This window comes from Lutra lutra, chromosome 18, assembly GCF_902655055.1.
Source record: "Lutra lutra chromosome 18, mLutLut1.2, whole genome shotgun sequence".
Taxonomy (NCBI): domain Eukaryota; kingdom Metazoa; phylum Chordata; class Mammalia; order Carnivora; family Mustelidae; genus Lutra; species Lutra lutra.
This window is the reverse complement of record NC_062295.1, coordinates 24,346,085-24,367,908: the sequence shown is the minus strand read 5'-3', so window position 1 is coordinate 24,367,908 and position 21,824 is coordinate 24,346,085. Positions and strand designations below refer to the sequence as shown.

The following is a 21,824-nucleotide window of genomic DNA, read 5'->3' as shown; positions in this document are numbered from 1 at the left end:
TGGTACTCGATCCCAGGACCCTAAGATCATGACCTGAGCCGAAGGCAGCGGCTTAACCCACTGAGCCACCCAGGCGCCCCCCTTTTTAAATTTTTAATCAATGGATTTTTATTACATTTTTGGTCTTCATCTAATTTGGAAATTATGATTTTTGATTTTTTTCTTCAGTTGTTACCCTTGACATTTAAAAATGTTTTTAATTTCTTTTCAGTGCTCCAGAATTCATTGTTTATGCACCACACCCAGTGTTCCATGCAATACGTGCCCTCCATAATACCCACCACCAGGCTCACCCAACCTCCCACCCCTGCCTTCCCTCCAAAACCCTCAGTTTGTTTCTCAGAGTCCATAGTCTCTCATGGTTTGTCTCCTCCTCTAATTTCCCCCAACTCACTCCTCCTTTCCATCTCCCCATGTCCTCCGTGTTATTCCTTAGATGTGGAGCATTTTTATATGTTTATTTGCCATCTATATATCTTCTTCGTTAAGTCTCTATTCCTCTCTCTGCCCGTTTTTAAAATTCAAGTTGTTTTCTTGTTGAATTCTAAGAATTATTCATGTATTTTGGATACAAGTCATTTATCAGATATGTTTTACAAATATTTTCTCTCATTAATTATAATGAAATCCAACTTCTTATATTTTTCCTTCACAGATTATGCTTTTGGTGTTATATCTAGAAATTCATCACCAAACCTGAGATCACCTAGATTTTCTCCTATATTTGCTCATAAAGTTTTATAGTTTTGTGCTTTACATTTAGATACATGATACATTTTGAATTAATTTTTTAAAAGATTTTACTTATCTATTTGACAGACAGAGATCACAAGTAGGCAGAGGCAGGCAGAGAGAAGGGGGAAACCAGGCTCCCCGCTGAGCAGAGAGCCACATCCTGGGCTTGATCCCGGGACCCTGGGTCATGACCTGAGCTGAAGGCAGAGGCTTTAAGCCACTGAGCCACCCAGGCACCCCTGAATTAATTTTTTTTAAGTATCAGATCTTCAAGAGAACGTGAAAACAAGCCATAGACTCAGAGAAAGTATATGCATGAGCTTTGCTTGAATTGTTCATGCAAACCGTTCACACAAACTGTTCACTAAATATTAAAGGTTTAATATTTTAGGTTTAGGTTTAATATTCAGTGAAGGGTTAGGTTTAATATTCAGTGAACAGTTTGTGTGGAAGTAAGTGTCATGGGGAGGGTCAGGGTCATGGTCAGATTCAGGGTCATAGTTTCACAGTGAGTTGTATAAGGGTTAGGGTTAGAGTTAGCATGATTCAGGGAAGTAATGGTCAGGGTGAGAATGAGTCTTGTATCTGTTTCAAGGTCACAGTGATGATCAGAGTCAAGAAGAGTATGAACATGAGGTTTCAGTCACATTCAGGGGATGCCTGGGACAAGTATCAGGGTCTTGATGAGGATCAGTATCTGACTAATGTTAGGATAAAAGTAAGGGTAAGGGCTGCTGTTGAGTTTAGGGAGGGTGAATCTGAGTGTCAGGGTCAGAGTAAGCATTAAGTAAAGGTCAAGATAAATATGAGATTCATCTTTAGAGTGAGGTTTGTGTCAGAGTTAGAGTGATGGTCACAGTCAGGATCAGGTTGATTGTCAGCATCATAGGAAAAGTATGTAGTATCAGTTTAGTGTCACATTGAGGGTAAGAATCCAAGTCAGTGTTTGTGTGAGAATCAGGGCCAGAGTCATGTTAAACATCAGGAACACAGTCATAGTCAGTATTGGGTGTAGGTCAGGGTCATATTCTGTGTAAACTTAAAGGTCAGAGTCAGGATAGGAGTTAAAGTGAGAGTCATTTGACATAATTAGGTCTGCATCATGTTTGGTGTCTGGGTCAAGGTCAGTCAAAAGCTATCCTAGTAAACAGAAAAATTAAAGGGACCCCTTGAAAAACTTTTTCTTTTTACTCCTTTTCCTGCTTCTAATTCTTGCTAGGAACTAACCCCATCTTACACATGCCTTATAGAACAGATATTATATGTAGTCCTTGTAAAGGTCAAGTACTTAATGATTTCTTTGGAATCTTCCAGCATAATAGATAACATCTAAGGCATGACTGGATGCGGTCATCATGAATGTTTTCCAAGAGCACTGACCTATCAAGACCCCTGGCTCCAGGACATAAATGACTTATGGGGAACACCTAAACACTGACCTTTTTCCCTAGATTACTAAAAATATATATGCACCAAACCACCATCCTCATTAAAATCTCCAGACCCCAAGCAAAGATAAGACTTACTCTTCTTTCATTTCTAAGTCTTCTGGACATATCTGTCCATATCTACACTTCCTATATACCTTTAATAAACTCTGCTTTCACTTCTTTTCAGTTTACATTTGATTTCTATCCTGTACAATGCCAATGACCCTTTTGGCTGGTCCTAATGGCTCCCACTCTGAGTCCTCAGATGCAGCCAGCCTGCATCACTAGGGTCAGTTTCAGCATGAGGGTAACCAAGTCAAATTTAGGGTCAGGGTGAGTGTGAAGATGAGGGTTAAGGTGAGGGTCAATGTATAATTCAAGGTCAGGATAGTTGTCAAGTTCAGGGTCAGCCTCAGAGTGAGGGTCATATCAAGGATTAGGTAAGGTTGAAGGCAGGTTGAGGACTAGAGTCAGGGTAAGTGTGAGAGTATCAGGCTTATGGTAAAAGTAAAAACTAATTTACGAAGACATGGAGGGAACTACAGGGTATTATGCTAAGTGAAATAAGTCAATCAGAGAAAGACAATTATCATATGATCTCAGTGATATGAAGAATTTGAGAAACAAGACAGGATCATAGGGAAAGGGAGGGGAAAATGAAACAAGATGAAACCAGAGAGGGAGACAAACCATAAGAGACTCTTAATCTGGGGAAACAAACTGAGGGTTGTTGGAGGGGAGGGGGGTGGGAGGGATGGGGTGGCTGCATGATGGACATTGGAGGGTATATTTACTATGGGGAGTGATTTGAATTGTGTAAAACTGAGGAATCACAGACCTGTACCCCTGAAACAATTAATATGTTATATGTTAAAATAAAAATAAAAATGTAAGCCTGCCTTGGGATGCCTGGGTGGTTCAGTCAGTTAAGTGGTTTTCTTGGGCTTGGATCATGATCCCAGGGTCCTGGGATCAAGAGCCACATTGGGATCCCTACTCAGTGGGGAGACTGCTTCTCCCTCTGCCTGCTGCACCCACTGCTGTCCCTCTCTCTATATATCTGGCAAATAAATAAAATCTTAAAAAAAAAAGATATTTTGTGACTAGCAGCTCCCAAGAGGAAGGAGCATGGAATGTCACATAGAGCAACATGGGGAAGCACTGGGGTTAGTCAGGAAACAGAGTGAAGGCAAATCATAGCTTTATTATGGTTTTCATGGAAAGGGATGGGTCAGAAAGGGTAAGCAAGCTAAGCATTGGCTAGTTTGAAATATTTCAGTGGGTTCTGAGGCATAAGGGCTGTCTCAGGTTATCTGATACCTGGCCCTGGGGTGATTAAGGCAGAGGAATACCCGCCAAGAATCTAAGATCCCTTAGAAAACTCGGTGAAGAGCTTTACTACAAAGCTGTGATCACCAAGACAGCATGGTACTGGCGTAAAAACAGACACATAAACCAATGGAACAGAGTAGAAAGCCAGATATGGCCAAATAATCTTCGACAAAGCAGGAAAAAATATCCAGTGGAAAAAAGACAGTCTCTTCAATAAATGGTGCTGAAAAAATTGGACAGCTATGTGTAGAAGAATGAAACTCAACCATTCTCTTACACCACACACAAAGATAAACTCGAAATGGATAAAAGACCTCAACGTGAGGCAGGAATCCATCAGAATCCTAGAGGAGAACATAGGCAGTAACCTCTTTAACATCAGCCACAGCAACTCCTTTAAGATATGTCTCCAAAGGCAAAGGAAACAAAAACAAAAATGAATTTTTGGGACTTCATCAAGATCAAAAGCTTCTGCACAGCAAAGGAAACAGTCAACAAAACAAAGAGACAACCCATGGAATGGGAGAAGATATTCGTAAATGACAATACTGACAAAGGGTTGATATCCAGGGTCTATAAAGAACTCCTCAAACTCAACACATACAAAACAGATAATCATGGGGTGCCTGGGTGGCTCTGTGGGTTAAGCCTCTGCCTTTGGCTCAGGTCATGATCTCAGGGTCCTGGGATCGAGTCCCACATCAGGCTCTCTGCTCCACAGGGAGCCTGCTTCCTCCTCTCTCTCTCTCTCTCTCTCTGCCTGCCTCTCTGCCTACTTGTGAGCTCTGTCAAATAAATAAATAAAATCTTTAAAAAAAACACAGATAATCATGTCAAAAAATGGGCAGAAGACATAAACAGACACTTCTCCAATGAAGATATACAAATGACTAACAGACAAGTGAAAAATTGTTCATCATCACTAGCTATCAGGGAGATTCAAATCAAAAACCACATCAAGATACCACCTGACACCAGTTAGAATAGCCAAAATTAACAAGACAGTAAACAACGTGTGTTGGAGAGGATGTGGAGAAAGGGGAAACCCTCTTACATTGTTGGTAGGAATGCAAGTTGGTGTAGCCACTTTGGAAACAGTGTGGCAATTCCTTAAGAAATTAAAAATAGAACTTCCCTATGACCCTGCAATTGCACTACTGGGTATTTACCCCAAAGATACAGATGTAGTGAAAAGAAGGACCATCTGTACCCCAATGTTCGTAGCAGCAATGGCCACAGTCGCCAAACTGTGGAAAGAATCAAGATGCCCTTCAACAGACGAATGGATAAGGAAGATGTTGTCCATATACACTATGGAGTATTAAGCCTCCATCAGAAAGGATGAATACCCAACTTTTGTATCAACATGGGTGGGACTGGAAGGGATTATGCTGAGTGAAATAAGTCAAGCAGAGAAAGTCCATTATCATATGGTTTCACTTATTTTTGGAGCATAAGAAATAACACGGAAGGACATGGGGAGATGGAGAGGAGAAGACAGTTGGGAGAAATTGGAGGGGGAGACAAACCAAGAGAGACTATGGACTCTGAAAAATAATCTGAGGATTTTGGAGGGGCTGGTGGTGGGAGGTTGGGTGAGCCTGGTGGTGGGTACTATGGAGGGCATGTACTGCATGGAGCAGTGGGTGTGGTGCATAAACAATGAATTCCGGAACACTGAAAATAAATTTAAAAAATAAATAAAAACTTAAAAAAAAAAAAGAAAAGAAACCGGGTGAAGGAGGTAGTTGGGAGGTATGGACTTTGGATTGGTAAATTTGCATAAGAAAGGCATGCTACAAGGGAAGTCATTTGCTATCTATAGGAGTTAGCTAGCCCAGGAAAGGACAGTCTCTCTCAGGTCTGCAAAACTCTAATTCAAAGTATCATAAAGTACAGAAAATTGTAAAACATGATTAATACAAAGTGTTAGGGATGGCAAGAATTAGGTTCAGGGCCAGGTTCTTATGGTAATATTCAGATTGAAGGTCATGGTGAGAGTAAAGGTCAGAGTACGTGTAGCACCAGGGCAAAAGTCAGGTTCAGAATAAGGTTCAAATAATCAGGGTCAGCATAGGTAAGGATAGAAGCCACATGTAAGTCAGGTTCAGGGTAGGATTCAGAGTCAGAGTCAAAGTCCCAGCCAGGGTAAAGGTCATGGTGAGTATAAAATTGGGAGTAAAGGTCAGGGTTAAAATCAAGGTGAGGGTAGATCAAGGACAAGTTAAGTAGGAAGAGGATAATCAGACTCAGAGATCAGAGTAAGAGTCAGGGTCAGGGTGATGCTCAAGGTCCTGGTCTGGTGAAAGTCACCTTGAAGTTTAAAGGTGAAAACAAGAATCAGATAGTACTTAGGTGAGGACCAAGTTTACGATCCAGCATGATTGTTATGGTCAGAATCAAGGTGGAGTGATAATAAAGGTCAGGGTGATAGTCATTGTCAGGGTCAGTGTGAGGTACAGTTTTAAGATCAGGGTGAAGATGAAAATTAGAATCAATGTCAGGATGAGCTTCAGGATCAGAATCAGGGTGATGGTCACAATAAAGGTCAGCATTTCATAATGGTAAGGGTATGGAAGAGTATAGGGGACAGAGTGAGTGTCAAGTAAAGTTCAGGGTAAGGAGGAGGGTCAGAAGCAGGATCAGGGTCCGATTTTGATATATTGTCATTGTAAGGGTCAATGTGAGAGTCAGTGTCAGTGTCATGGTCAATGTGAGGGATTCCTATATAAGTATGGATGAGAATGTGAGTTGGTAGCAGAGTGAGCACTGGGGTCCAATCATGGTGAGTATCAGTGTCAGAGATATGGTCATTGTCAGAGTCAGTGGATTCTGGGTGAAATTAGTGTCAGAATTGAATTAGGGGAAGTGTCAGGTCAAGGTCAGATTCATGATAAGGGTCAGAATCGTGTCAGGGTGAGAGTGAGGGTGAAGGTTGGGTTTAAAGTATGAATAAAATGAAGCTAAAATTCATAGTTAGGATCAGAGTCAGGGTAATGGTCAACATGAATTGCCATATCTTGGTGAGGATGAGGTTAATGATCAGGGTCAGAGTTATATTCATGGACATAGTGAAAATCAGGGTCATTTGTGTGTCAAGGTGAGGTTTTAGTTAAGTTAACAGATTATGTGAAGTTCAGAGTGTAAGATAAAGGTAAGTATGAGGGTGATGATCACATTAGAGTCAGGTTCAGGAACATGGTAAGGTTTATAAACAGTTATTTCTAGAGTAAGGATCAAGGTATGATTCAGAGTATGATGTCAGGTTCACTGTCAGGAGGAAGGTCAGAATCAGGTAAGTTTAAGGGTGAAGATCAGTGTCAAGCTCAGGGTGAAGGCCAAAACAAATTGCTGGATCATGTTCAAAGTAAGGGTCATGCTCAAGGTCAGGTTGAGAGTCACTGTGAGGATCCGAATGGTAGTTGGTGTCAGAGTGAAGATGAGAAGTCAGGAATATGAGGCAAATATTCAGAGTCATGCTCAGGATGAGAGTCAGGGTCAGTTTCAGCATAAGAATCAGGGTGCAGTGCCAGCCAGGTCTGGGTGAGGAAGGATGAATGTCAGGATCAGTCTGATGGTCTGGTTCAGGTCCAGCATGAGTTTCAGATTCAAGACTCTTTCATGGACATCATGAAGGTATGTGTAAGGGTCATAATAGAGTCAGGGTGAGATCAGGATCAGGGAGGTCATGGTCAAGTCAGGGTAAGTGGAGTATGAACATCAGAGTCAGGGTCAAGTAAGGGTCAAGTGAGGTTAGATTCAGGGACAGGGTAGAGAGTCAAATTGAATGCTAGCGTAGAGATAGCTTCAAAATCAGAATACAGATGAAATTGAAAGTAAAGGTGAAAGTGAGGGTCAGGGTAAACATGACCCAGAGCTTCTAAATGAGAATTAGGATCAGAGTCAGAGTGAGTGTCATGATCAGACATAATGTAAGAGTGAGCATCAGAGTAAGGTTTGGGTGTAGAATAGAGGTAGTGTCAGAATGAGAGTCAGAGTCAAGGTGACAGTGAGTATATACCTCAGGGTTAGAATCATGGTCATGATCAATATCTAGATCAAACTGAGGGTCATGGTGATGAAAAATGTGATGGTCAAGATGAGTATGAGCATCCAATAAGGGTAAGAGAGACCTAGAGGTTCAGTGTCAGTGTGAAATTCAGGGACATGGTGAAGGCTACAGTAGGATCAGCATCAGAGTATGATAAGGATCATAAGAGAGTCACAAGCCCAGTCAACATTAGGTTGAATATCAAGTCAATGTTATAGAGGTGCCTGGGTGGCTCAGTCGTTAGGCACCTGCTCGGGTTAAGCATTCGGCTTGAGTTGTGATCCCGGGGTCCTGGGATTGAGCCCTGCATCAGGCTCCCTACTCAGCTGGAAGCGTGCTTCACCCTCTCCCACTTCCCCTGCTTGTGTTCCCTCTTTCACTGTGTCTCTGTCAAATAAATAAATAAAAATAAAAACTTCAAGTCAATATTATAGTCACAGTGAGTTTGAGGAAGCAGTTCAGGGTCAAGGTGAGGATCAGAGTCATGTAGTGTATGAAGTGAGGGTCAGAATCTAAGTCACACACAGGGTCAGGCATGAGTCAAAGTAAGGTTTAGGGTCATGTGATTATGTGTGTCAGAGTAAAAGTCTACTTCAGAGTTAGTGCCTGGTCAGAATACCAATCTAGAGTCAGAGTAATCAGAATCAGGGTCAATATTAGTTTCTGGTCAAAGACTAAACTCAGTTTCAATTTTGAGGGATGGGGAGTATAGAGTCATTGTTGGGATCTCATCAGGGTCAAAGTCAGTTGAAAGTCATGGGCATGGAGAGTGGGAAGATGAGGTTCAAGGACAGAGTGAAGGTTAGATTCAGAGTTCAATTCAGGGTCAGGATCAAGATGGTCAGGTTGAGTACTAGTTTCAGAGTAATGATCAGCCTGGGGGTCAGTGTTAGGGGGAGCGTGAAGGTCTCAGTGTAAATTTGAATATCAGTATTGGCTTAGATTTAGGTTGAAGGTGGAATAAAAGTCAAGTATATGGTGAAATTGAAGAAAATGGATCAGGTGTACAGTGAAGTTGAAGATGAGGGACTGAGACAGCTAAGCCTGAGGGTCAAAGTCAGTGTTTGGGTGAGGGTCAGTTTAAACATGATTCTTGGTGATAGGATCAGAGAGAAGATGAATGTCATGGTCAGGATTAATGAGTATAGGGATATAGTGGGGTTGAGTCTATTTCATATTCATAGTCAGGGTCTTGGTGAGAGGCAGGTTCAAGTAAGGGAAAGGATCAGGTCAAGGGACAGGGTCAGTGTCTGGGTGAAAGTCAACATCAGGAAAGTTTGATAGTTAAGGTCAGTGTCACGGTCTTGGTGGTAATAGTGTCAGGATCAGCTTCAGGATCAAAATCAGCACATCAGTGTCAGATTGATGATCAGGGTCAGGTGAAGGTCAAGTTAGTGTTGAGTTCAGAATCAAAGTCGGCCTGAATGCCAGAGCCTTAGTAAGGGTCTGTGAAGGTCATGGTCATGGTCACAGGGTCAGCAACATATTGAGAGTTTAGAGTCATGTCATGGTTAGGGTAAGGTCATCATGAAGTTCAATTTCAGGGTACGTATTGCAGGGTAAGGATAAAAACAAGATCCAAGTTGAGAGTCAGGATCAGAATCAGGGTGAAAATTAGGGTCAGGTAATTTCAGGGCTTGTTTAGGCATCAGGATCAATGTGAGGGCAGGGTCCTGGGATCAAGAACAACATCCAACTCTCTGCTATATGGGGAGCCTGCTTCTCCCTCTCCCTCTGCCTGCTCTGCCTCCTTGTGCATGCTTTCTGTCTCTCAAATAAATAAAGTCCTGGGGCGCCTGGGTGGCTCAGTGGGTTAAAGCCTCTGCCTTTGGCTCAGGTCATGGTCCCAGGGTCCTGGGATTGATCCCCACATCGGGCTCTCTGCTCAGCAGGGAGCCTGCTTCCTCCTCTCTCTCTGCCTGTTTCTCTGCCTACTTGTGATCTCTATCTGTCAAATAAATAAATAAAATCTTTTAAAAATAAATAAATAAATAAATAAATAAATAAATAAATAAATAAGGTCCAGAAAAAAAAGAAAAAATTAAATGAGAGAGGTTAGCATGAGGATCAGGGATATTTGGGAGAGTAAGGGTGTCTTTCATGGTCAGGACCAAGGTCAAGTACAACTGGGAATCAGGGTCAGGGTGAGGTTAAGTGTGAAGTTAAAGTTCAAAGCCATCCCCCGGGGTCAGGTGATATTAAAGGTGGGGTTAAATTTCAGGCAGCCCCAGGATCAAGGTCAATGTTAGGGTTAGGATAAAAGCAGGGTTATTGCCGTAATAGTTCACTCTTTTGTTTATAATCTTACTTCCACCATTAATTCATGTAATGCTGTCAAAGCAAAAGAAACATTATTTTTCTTGTTAATTTTGTTTCATTTTTCTGCAGGAATAGTAATGGATTTGGGATACTCATTGGCCCAGTAATCTTAATTGTATTATTATGCACCATCAGATCCTGATGATTCACAGCTCTGAAAAGTCATTCCAAATTTTATGCCTTAAATTTACAACCAGATGCTAAGGTGATAGGAATGTAAGAACATGCAATGCAGTTTTAACAGGTTTCTGTCCTTAAAAAAATAAAAAAAGGATTTGCAACTTCTAAATTTCAAGCTTATGGAATGACTGGAATAGAACTTAAAGGTTGAATTACCCATTCCACCACAGCATACCTGATAATTGACCATCATCCTTTGAGCATTTGAGAAATGGCTAGCTAGCAACCCCCGCAGTTAGAGAGTTTATTTATGGAAAATTTATCATCATTAATTGAGCCAAAATGGCTTCTGGCCATTATTTTCATCTTCATACAGCAACAGAGTAAATCTAATACTTTTTTCATATGGCTCCTCAGTATCTCTCCTCCACTGATGCACAGTAGTGCAGGTCTTTCTGCAAAGGTGATGATGGTATTACCACTGTCCCAACCCCAACTGATCAGGCCCTGGATCCCATTAACAGGCTGAAATTTCCTGAGTGGGAAGGCCCTGGCCTCCACCTGGACCACCAACCTCACCTCAGAGGTGCTCACCACCTGATTCCCAGGACGCCTTCAACTTCTTGATGGGTCCTGACATCCTTACACCCTAAGTTTGGAAGGATGGCTGTGGGTACTGGGCTTGTTCCCTTTGGACCCTGTGATGTTGGAAGGACAATGTTAGGGTTCAAAGCTGACAGCAGAGAAAGAATTCTTGAGACAACTTTGGTGCAAAAAAGGTGATTTTATTAAAGCACAGGGACAGGACCCGTGGTCAGAAAGAACTGCAATGGGGTCAGAAGTGGCCCATTATATGCTTTTAAGTTGGGAGGGGTTTGGGGATAGCACAAGTCTATAAGGAATTTTGGAAGCAAGGTTTCCAGGACCTTGAAGGAGCTAGCTAATGTTGGGGGAAAGTCATTTATTACCAGCTAATAAAACCTCAGTCATGACACCCTTCAGATGCATATTGGTGGGCCATATGCTTGGAGGAAGACTGCCAACATGTATCTTCAGGGATTTAGAGAGAAATTTCTAAAGGAATTTTATATGTTAATGTAGACTTATAGGATGGGGGAAGGAGGGGATAGGGCTAGAATTGCCTTTTGCCCTTCTCAAAGTGTCAACATCGAGGCAGTTGAATGCCTAGGGGAATGCCACTCTCTCTGTTTTAAGGACTTGTCAATGGGCTGTAGGTAGTAAGGAAATATCATAATTTTTCTTCTGCCTTTGTTTCCCACATCACCTGAACTAGACTAATGAGGCCCCCAAACCAAATCCAAAGTCGGAGGTAAGAGTGCACAGATCTGAAGGGAAGACTTGCTAGAGATTGGAATGAGAAAACAACCCCTCTCACCACCAAATCTTTCTGGCTGAAGAGAAAACAGGAAATGACAGGGAATGCTCCTTGCTCTCCTCCTGCCAGCCCAGCAGCACAGGCTTTGGCCAGCCTCTGATTTGTGTGCCCAACCCCCTAGACTGGCTCTTCCTGCCTCTTCCCACCTCTATCCCTCCTCCCCTGCTCACTGGTGCTGGGCACCTCTGTGGCTCTTCACAATGAAGAGGTTTACAGGGTTTAGAGGCAAGAGAAAAGAAGTCTAAGCCAGGGAACAATGCGAAATGGTTGGGGCCTCAGAGGCAGGAAGGAATCTCTGCTTCTCAAACCTGAGAGCTGAGGCTGAGGATTATAGAGCCAAAGGTTTTCCTACCTGAAAAATAAGGGATGTATTGAATGGTTCCCAAGATCCTTTCCAACTCTAAATCACAACATGCTGCAGGGAGGTATTCTGTAATATTAGAGCCCTGAGTTCCTAGAACTTTGTTCAAGCTGGGGCTAAGGGCAAGGAATTGGAAAATTGAGGTCAGTGGCCTCCTGATTCCACCTAGCATAGGGTGAACAAGACTAGAAGTCTTCAACAACTTTCTTCTAGACAAGAATTCCACATGGCCACAATTTCTAGAAAGCTTTTTTATTTCCTTTCCTTCTTTTTTTTTTTTTTAATGACTCCTCCCTGCAGCACTTTCTCTTTAGTCCCTGCCTGTCTGGCCTCTCCTTTAGACTATTTTAATACTGCCCAGTGGCTACTTAAGGCTGCTAACCTCTGCTCTAAAAAAATTAAACACCCGAGAGTATATCTAGGAAGCAGAGCTAAAGGAAAAGGAACCAGCTGCCTCCACAAGTCAGGAACCAACAACTGAAAAAGAACAGAAGAGCCAGGAAGACCAGCAAACCAATTTGGTCTTTATTGAGGTGTCAGGGTAGAATAACACCATGAAGGAGCAGAGCCCGAGCACTTGAAGAACACAGAGGCAGGATTTAAGGGTTTCTTAGAGATGCAGGCCTGGGTATTCGGGCTAGGAGAAAGGCAGTGAGTGATTTAGGTGCTCAAAAGGACTTCAAGAATGCCCTATACTTGGTCAGAAAAGGGGCAGACAGAGTTCTTAGCTCTTGCTCAAGTTCCTGTAGAGCCCTCTCCTGCTCTTGCTGCTCCCCTACCATCTGCTTCCTGTAATAGTTGATGTAGAAGTTCACCCAGTCATCCACCATAGTCACCATGGCTTCTTCAGGTATAGGAGGATTAGGGAAGACCTGCAGAGTGAGGGGAAAGCAAGGGAGAATGTAGTCACCAGTGTGATTCAGAAATAACTCACAAACTCCAACATCCTCCTTTCTCTGATTTCCATCAACTGCACCATTGCTCTCCCAGCTCTAAATTATTCTCCCTTCTCTCCCCTCACCCATCTGCCAAGAGTCTCTGCCTGTCCTTTGAGACAGTGCCTGGGCTTACCTGCTGATTCAGCAGAACATTAAATTCCTTCATTCCTGTAGAAATGAGATCCTTATTGGCCTGAAGAAGAGCCATCTGCCTAAGTTAGAGAAAGATAGAATTTAAGTATCCTTTTTCCTCATTGTTGGGTATTTCCCCCCAATTCCCTCATTCCCCTTAAAGATCTCTGGTGCCTTGCAGGACCACCTCTCCAACACCTTTCAAATCATGCCCTGCTCTGAGATCACATTTCTCCCAGGCTGGCTCACCTGCAGGTCCACCAGTGCTATGTATGTCTCACCCACACTTTCCAGAGTATGTAGGCATACTGAACTAAATAAATGTAGGCAAGGAGTCAAGTATCTGCCTAAGAGGGAAACGCCCTGCATCTAGGTCCTGAAGGAGGGTGATAAGTCAACCAGGGGATGAGACGGAGGGAGACGTTTCCCTGAAGTTAAAAGATAGAAAGGCCAAGAAAGACAGATAAGTGGGGAGACCCAGAAAACCAAACCCAGGACAGATCCTTGCCATCTACCCCACATCGCAGTACCCACGCTCCAAAACTAAAATTCAGGCCAACAAAACTAATATTAACTGACTCCCTGTTACATGGCAGACACTTCTTTTCATTTTAACTCCAGTATACTTAACATTCAGTGTTATATTAGTTTCAGGTGTACAATGTAGGGATTCCACAATCCCATATGTCACCCTGTGCTCATCATGCCAAGTGCATAATCCCCATCACCTGTTTCACCCATCCCCCTACCCACTTTCCCTCTGGTAACCATCAGTTTGTTCTCAATAGTCAAGAGTCTGTTTGTTGGCTGGCCTCTCTCCCTCTCTTCTCTGTCTCTGTCTCTCTTTCCCATGCTTATTTGTTTTCTTTCCTAAATTCCTCATATGAGTGAGAGCATATAGTATCTTTCTCTGACTGACTTATTTGCTTCATTCCACTTATATTCTCTAGCTCCATCCATGTCGCAAATGGCAAGATTTCATTCTCTTTTATGGCTGAATAATATTCCATTATATAAATATAAATATAAATATATACTTCCATGGCAATTATTCTCCAATTCATAGATGATATATTATAGCAGCTACATTAATCATGTGTGTCAGGCACTGTTTCAAGTATGTATTAAGGTATTTATCCTTATAAAAAAATTCTATTGGGCAGAGACTAATTGAAGCCACATTTTGTGACTGAGACACTTGTAGGATGTGGAAAACTGGACTCTACCAGACTGTGCCCCATAAGAAAGGAGACACATTTGGGACGCCTAGATGGTTTAGTTGGTTGAGTGTCCAGCTCTTGGCTTCAGGTCATGTTCTCAGGGTTGTGAGATGAGTCCCCCATTGGGCTTCATACTCAGCAGGAAATCTGCTTAAGATTCTCTCCTTCTGAGTTGAGGGAAATTGGAGGGAGAGATGAACCATGAGAGACTATGGACTCTGAAAAACAATCTGAGGGTTTTGAAGGGGCAGGGGGTGGGAAGTTGGGCCAGCCTGGTGGTGGGTATTGTGGAGGGCATGTATTGCACGGAGCCCTGGGTGTGGTGCATAAACAATGAATTCTAGTACACTGAAAAGTAATTTTAAAAATTTAAAAATTTTTAAAACTGCATGGAGCACTGGGTGTGGTGCAACAACAATGAATACTGTTATGCTGAAAATAAATTTTAAAAAATGTTTAAACAAAAAAAAAGAAAAAAAAAAGATTCTCTCCCTCTGCCCCTCCCCCCACTCTCACTCACTCTTTCTCTCTCTAAAATAAATAAATAAACAAATTTTTTTAAAAAAGAATAGAAACACATTTTTCTTGTTCTCTACCATATCATCAGGTATTTAAATAAGCAGAAATACTTTTTTCTTTTTAAATATTTTCCTAATATCCATTTTTAGTAGATGTTTTTCAAATTTTGAAATCACTAAATGCTAATTGAAGTAAGTGTTTTGAAACAATTGTTTCAAAACAATACAAAAATGTACACTGAAAAAGTTGGTCATTTTTGTTTCCTCCTCCAACAAAGTAGCCAGTATTAAAGATATATTTATTTCCTGCCACATCTTTCTCCATTGAAAAACCAACATTCATAGGTACCTACATACTTATACAGGCTTTGTTGATTTTCTTTTTTGTTTATAACATGTTCTTAACATACAACAAAATTGATTTCCCTTTGTGTACATTCCTGAATTTTATTACATAGATTCATATAACCACTACCACAATTATGACATAGAATATTTCTATCACCCCTAAAACTCCTCTATGCTACCCCTTGTAATGACCCCCACTCCCATACCTAAACCTTGCCAACCACTGGTCTCTTCCCTATCACAACAATTTAGTGTTTTTGAGGATGTCCTATAATGGAATTATACAGTATATAAATTTGAGAGTGGTTTCTTTCACTGAGAATAATGCCCTTAAAGTTCATGCAAGTTGTTGCAAGTAGCAGTAAGTTGTTCTTTTTCATTGCTGAGTATACATCACATGCATACACTATAGTTTGTTTATTCACCCCCGAAGGACATCTGGATTATTTGCAGTTTGGGGCAAGCATGAATAGAGCTTCTATAAATATTTGTGTACAGACTTTTGCATGAATATGTTTTCATTTATCGAAGGTAGAAAATATTTGTTACCACTAGGAGAAAAAATTGTAATACAACCTAACAAGGAACATATATACAGAATTTATGACAAACCCTTATAGATAATAAGACAATCTAGTCTTCTAAATTGCTGAAAGACTAATATAGACATTTCAAAAAGAAGATATACAAATAGCCAATAAGCATATGCAAAGACATTCAACATTATTACTTTTCAGGGAAATACAGATTAGAGCTACAGGGTGATACCACTACATGGCCACTACAATGACTAAAATTCTAAAAAGACAGATTAAATGTTGATGAGTATATGGGATGAATAGAATTATGATACAGTGCTAGTGAGACTATAAAAGTGGGACTTCCAACCACTTTGGAAAACAACCTGGCAATTTTTTAATAAAGTTCAAAATACACTTACCACATGACCCATCAATTTCGCTCTTAGGTAGAGTCCTTGAGAAATAAACATGCATGTCTACAAAAATACTTGCATGCAAATACAAATGTTCACATTATTATTCATAATAATTAAAAAATGGGAAAAACCCAAATGTCCAATAACCACTGAATAGATATACAGATTGTGGTATATTCACTCAATTATATACTACTCAGCAGTAAAAAGGAACAGTCTAATGGTATTCATGACAACATGGATGAATCTCAGAATAATTAGGATGAGCGAAAGAAGACTGACATACAATTAAGAGGAAGAAACAGGGAAATAAAAAAGACATGAAGTAGTGAGGTAGGGGGACTGAAACAGGTGAAGGGAATTAAGAATACATTTATCCTGATGAGCACTGAGTAATATGCGGAATTATTGAGTCATTATTTTGTACAGCTGAAACTTAATATAACATAGTATGTTAACTACACCAAAATTGAATTTTTTTAAAAAAGAAGCCAGACATGAAATATTATATACAATATAATTCTATATCTATGAAATTCTTGAATAGGCAAAAATAATCTATAGTGACAGCAGATCCAAACATGAGTGGAGATTAAAATGCAAAGCTGCCCAAGGGAAATTTTTTGGACAACAGAAATAGATATATCCTGATTATGACAAGCAGTTTCATGCACTGTTAGCAGGAGTGTAAATTGGTAAAGTTTTTTAGAAGGATAATTTGGCAGTACTTGTTCAAATTAAAATATATATATATATATGCTTCAACCCAATGATTCTGCTTTGAACTCTAAAGAATTATTCATACTCAATGCACAGAAAGGCCTGTACAAGGAATTTGCCATAATAATAATGAAAAGGTAGAAAAACTCAAACACTCATTAATATGGGAAGTCATTAAAGAAATAATGGCACATTCATACTGTGGCATGACATGCAGTTATTAAAATAAATGAGGTAGATATTTATGTAGTGATATGAAAAGATACTGAAGATACTGTTAAAAAGGGATGCCTGAGTGGCTCAGTTAAGCACCTGCCTTTGACTCAGTTCATGATCCCAGTGTCCTGGGATCAAGCCCCACATTGGGCTCCTTGCTCAGTAGCAAACCTTTTTCTCCCTCTGCCTGCTGCTCCCCCTGCTTATGCGCTCTCTCTCACTCTCTCTCTCTCTCTGACAAATACATTTTAAAAAATCTTTAAGATAATGTTAACTGAACCATAGTTCGAGCAGACTATCCTGTAGGAGTAGGGATTAAACATAAAACACACACTCTCTCTCTCTCTCTCTCTTTCTCTGGGTATCTGTGTGTCTAGAATAGTAAACAGTGTTCACTTCTGGGGACTGACTTATATTTGTTGGGAAATGGAAAAAGGAATAAATGTCAAGGGAGAACTTGATCTTATCTATCTATATTATTGATTGAATTATTTCACAGAAAGAATGCACCCTTCTATTATTTTTATAATTCTTGCAAAGAATACAAAATTTGAAAGGTAGAAAGAAGATAGTGTTGTCCTAAAATCATTAGCCACAAATTTGAATCCTGCCTCAGTGCCTAGAAGAACTAGGCCTAGCATCTGTTCACTAAATATTTGTTGAATGAATAAATAAATGAATGCTTCTGCCACTTTTCAGCTCTGTGACCTTGGTGAAGTCACTTCACATACATAAGTTTCAGTTTCCTTGTTTGCAAAGAAGGGAAAAAATAATAACTATTTACAAGGGCTATTGAGAAAATAAATTCATTCATTCCACAAATTGATATTTGGAACCTACCTTGCACCAGGAACTGGAACAGGGCACTAGGAATATATTCAGTGCCAAAGACAAAATTCCTGTCTTCCCAGAGTTTATGTTCTAGTGCGAGGAATAAGAGGATGAATGGTAAGGGCAACATCTGAGAGATAGGGCAAGATCCAATCTACAGAGCTTTCTGGGCCATGACAAGAAGTTTGTGTTTCATTTCCAAGTGTGAGGAAAAACCTCCTTCCACAAAAGTAATAGGTAACCACTGAAGTTTAAACAGAGGATCTTTAACTTCATGGAGAGTGGACTGTAAGGGGACAGGAGTGGAAGTGTGGGGATCAATGAGGGTAAAGTCAAGGAGACAAGCAGCTTGGAATATTCTGTCCAGTGTTTGGTATACTGTGGAATGCAGACTACCAAGAGGTTTCACGGGGATAGGAAAAGGGGAACCATCACACATCTCTTTGTCAAGCCATTGATCTGCACACTTCTGAAAGAAGTGCATGACGAGTCCTTGTCCTCACTTATAGTTCAGTTGGAAAGACAGGACATAGGTACCGAATAAAAGCAAATATAAACTGGATCCAGAAAGCATATGCTAAGGGCTAAATAAGTGCTACAGTGAACAAGAGCTGCTATGGTCTCTGAGCAGGAGAAACCAATGTGGATAATTAGTGGTGGGCAGTAAAGCTGAGAGGTTCAGAATTAGTGTGATAATATATACCAATTTGCCCAGAACAGCTCCAGACTGTTTCCCCAATGTAATAGTTAAAAGTGCCTCCTCTAGAGAACACAGGTAGCCACAGCAACTTCTTCCTAGAAACATCACTAAAGGCAAGGGAAGCAAGGGCAAAACTGAACTTGGGACTTCATCAAGATCAAAAGCTTTTGCACAGCAAAGGAAACAGTCAACAAAACCAAAAGACAACTGACAGAATGGGAGAAGATATTCGCAAATGACATATCAGAGAAAGGGCTAGTATCCAAAACCTATAAAGAACTTCTCAAACTCAACACCAAAGAATAAATAATCCACTCAAGAAATGGGCAGAGGATGTGAACAGACATTTCTGCAAAGCAGACATCCAGATGGCCAACAGACACATGAAAAAGTGCTCCACATCACTTGGCATCAGGGAAATACAAATCAAGACCACAATGATACCACCGCACACCAGTCAGAATGGCTGAAATTAACAGTCAGGAAATAACAGATGTTGGCGAGGATGCAGAGAAAGGGGAACCCTCCTACACTGCTGGCAGGAATGCAAGCTGGTGCAGCCACTCTGGAAAACAGCATGAAGGTTCCTCAAAAAGTTAAAAATAGAGCTACCCTATGACCCAGTAATCACACTCCTGGGTATTTACCTTAAAGATACAAATGTAGTGATCCAAGGGGCACGTGCACCTGAATGTTTACAGCAGAATGTCTGCAATAGCCAAACTAGGGAAAGAACTGAAATGTCCATCAACAGATGAATGGATAAAGAAGTGGTACATACATACAATGGAATACTACGCAGCCATCAAAAGAAATGAAATCTTGCCATTTGCAACAACGTGGATGGAACTAGAGGGTATTATGCTGAGGGAAATAAGTCAATCAGAGAAAGACAACTATCATATGATCTCTCTGATATGAGGAATTTGAGAGGTGGGGCAGGAGGTTGTGAGGGGTAGGGAAGGAAGAAATGAAACAAGATGGGATTGGGAGGGAGACAAACCATAACAGACTCTCAATCTCACAAAACAAACTGAGGGTTGCTGGGGGGTGGAGGGGTAGAGATAGGGTGGCTGGGTTATGGACACTGGGGAGGGTACGTGCTATGGTGAGTGCTGTGAAATGTGTAAGCCTGATGATTCACAGACCTGTACCCCTGGAGCAAATAATACATTACATGTTAATAAAAATAATTTTTTAAAAAGTGCCTCCTCTAATGAGATGCTCACAAATTCTGATCTAGATAATAACTTATATGGTGATGCTAGTCATGAGGGCCATTTGCCTCATATGGAGCAAAAAATCCCATATTTGAATACTTGACATTAACTCCAAATAATGGTCAACACTTAAAAGCATGCCCTGGTGCCAAACATAATTTAAAAGCTTTACACATGTGACTCATTTAACCCTCAATCCAAACCTACTGTTGTAGGTCTAGTATTATTGCCATTTTATATGTGAAGAAATAAGAACAGAAAGATAGGAAACTTGCCCAAGATCTCACAGATACTAAGTGAAAGAACGTGGGTTCAAACTAAGGACCTCTGATGGAATTCATTTGTACAGGTTGGCTTCAGAGTTCAATGCATTCAGAGACTAACATTTAAAATATTACACATTTGTTAGTATGAAGTTTCCTCAAAAAGTTCTAAATAGAACTACCCTATGATCCAGCAATTGCACCACTAGGTATTTACCCAAAGAATACAAAAATACTAATTAAAAGGATACATGCACCCCAATATTTAAAGCAGCATTATCTCCAATAGCCAAAAACTATGGAAACAGTCCAAGTGTTTATTGACTGATGAATGGATAAAGAAGATGCAATATATACATACATATTTATTAATTTTTATATATTATACATAAAACACACAGTAGAATATTACTCAGCCATTAAAAAGAATGAAATCTTGCCATCTGCAACTACATGGATGAAGCTAGAGTATTAGGCTAAGGAAATAAATCAGTCAGAGAAAAACAAACGCCTGGAACTTCAGAAACAAAACAAATGAGCATAGGAGAAAAATAGGATATAGAGAGGCAAACCAAGAAACAGACTCTGAACTATAGAGAACAAACTGATTGTTACCAGAGGAGAGGTGGGTAGGGGGATGGTGACGTAGGTGATGGGGATTAAGCAGTGCCCTTGTTGTGATGGGCACTGGGTGTTGTATGGAAGTGTTGAATCACTGAATTGTATACCTGAAACTAACATTACACTTTATGTTAACTAACTGAAATTTAAATAAAAACATAAATAAATAAATAAATAAATAAATAAAGTATTACACATTTGTAACCCTTCAATTTTTCACTCTAACACAAAACTCAAAACTTAAAAAAATAATAATGAAGTGACCCAGGTCTATCTTAGCATCAGAGAGATTCTGTGTAGGTCTCAGATAAGGTGAGGCGGGGTAGAAGGGTGTTCCAGGCTGAGGTCTAGGAGAAGGTGATAGTTTGAGAGAATCAGAAGTTTAAACCAGGGAGTCAGACTGTGGGAGTCCAAGAAAGCCAGGCTAAGAAACCAGGATGTTTTATTTTCGGATAAAATAAAGGGCGCTTTGGTCAATTTCTACTTTGGAATCAGTACATTACCCTAGATGGAAAGAGAAAGGGAGAGAGGGAAAGAGAAAAAGGGATGAGTTAGGGGGACAAAGCGGGGATATAAATTGGGAGAGAGAGAAACAATCTCTTTAGACTCTTACCCCAGTTTCATGGACCCTTTCCACCAATAAACACACAAGAACTTCTTGCCTATTTCTTATTTTCTGAGACTATTAACCGCAATCCCTTGATTTTCTCATTCCTCAGATGTCCTAAGGATCCTTTCAGAAATAATAGTCTTCCAGGAAAAACAAGATGAAAACAGAGAGGGAGGCAAACCATAAGAGACTCTTAGCTCTAGAAACAAACTGAGGGTTGCTGGAGGGGTGGTGGTGACCGGACAGGGTAACTGGGTGATGGGCATTAATCAAGATAGAATGAGCACTGGGTGTTATATGCAACTGATGAATCACTAAATTCTACCTCTGAAACTAATACAGTGCATGTTAACTAAATAGAATTTAAAATTTTTTAAAAAGAAAGAAAAGAAATCCCACTCTTGCAGTCTTGGGTAAGGCCCAGGACCTCAGGGATCATTTAGTCCACCTTCTCACCATGCATTCGTTGGTTTGTTTATTCATTCATTGTATCTTTTAAACACCTAGTATGTGTTAGGTGCTGGGGATAAAATAAGGAGTAATATATAGTCCCTGCTCTCAAAATAAAGGCGGCATCTAAGGCCCCGGGAAGGACATTGACTTGCCCAAAATTTAAAAATCCTGTCGTGGTACTGGGTCTCAAACACAACGGTTCCCCTCTTCCTTCTGCCCCTAGATGAAAGTTGCAGATTCCAGGAATGCAGGGATCTCCAGGACTGGGCAGCTAAAGGGCTCCCATTGCTCCCGAGGTCCAGCAACAAACGCTACAGAGAACAAAAGCAGAGAGCAGCCCTGGCGTGTCCACA

General features: G+C 40.7%; 1 protein-coding gene across 6 annotated transcripts; it reads right to left on the bottom strand.

Annotated features, from left to right (window-relative positions):
• Positions 1 to 12,247: 12,247 nt before the first annotated feature.
• AHSP (alpha hemoglobin stabilizing protein) lies at positions 12,248 to 21,819 on the bottom strand. Of its 6 annotated transcripts, none has more exons than XM_047713113.1 (4): positions 21,415 to 21,819; positions 17,614 to 17,694; positions 12,816 to 12,894; positions 12,248 to 12,616 (listed from the first exon to the last, which is right to left on the bottom strand). In XM_047713113.1, the coding sequence occupies exons 3-4, from the start codon at positions 12,888 to 12,890 to the stop codon at positions 12,413 to 12,415; spliced, it is 279 nt and encodes a 92-aa protein (XP_047569069.1). In that variant the 5' UTR covers positions 12,891 to 12,894; positions 17,614 to 17,694; positions 21,415 to 21,819; the 3' UTR covers positions 12,248 to 12,412. The 6 variants fall into 6 exon arrangements, with proteins under 6 accessions (XP_047569069.1, XP_047569067.1, XP_047569071.1 ...); XM_047713111.1 differs by lacking the exons at positions 17,614 to 17,694; positions 21,415 to 21,819 and adding an exon at positions 21,022 to 21,227 and having other exon boundaries at positions 12,248 to 12,310; positions 12,372 to 12,616; XM_047713115.1 differs by lacking the exon at positions 21,415 to 21,819 and adding an exon at positions 21,022 to 21,225.
• Between the last annotated feature and the right edge of the window lie 5 nt (positions 21,820 to 21,824).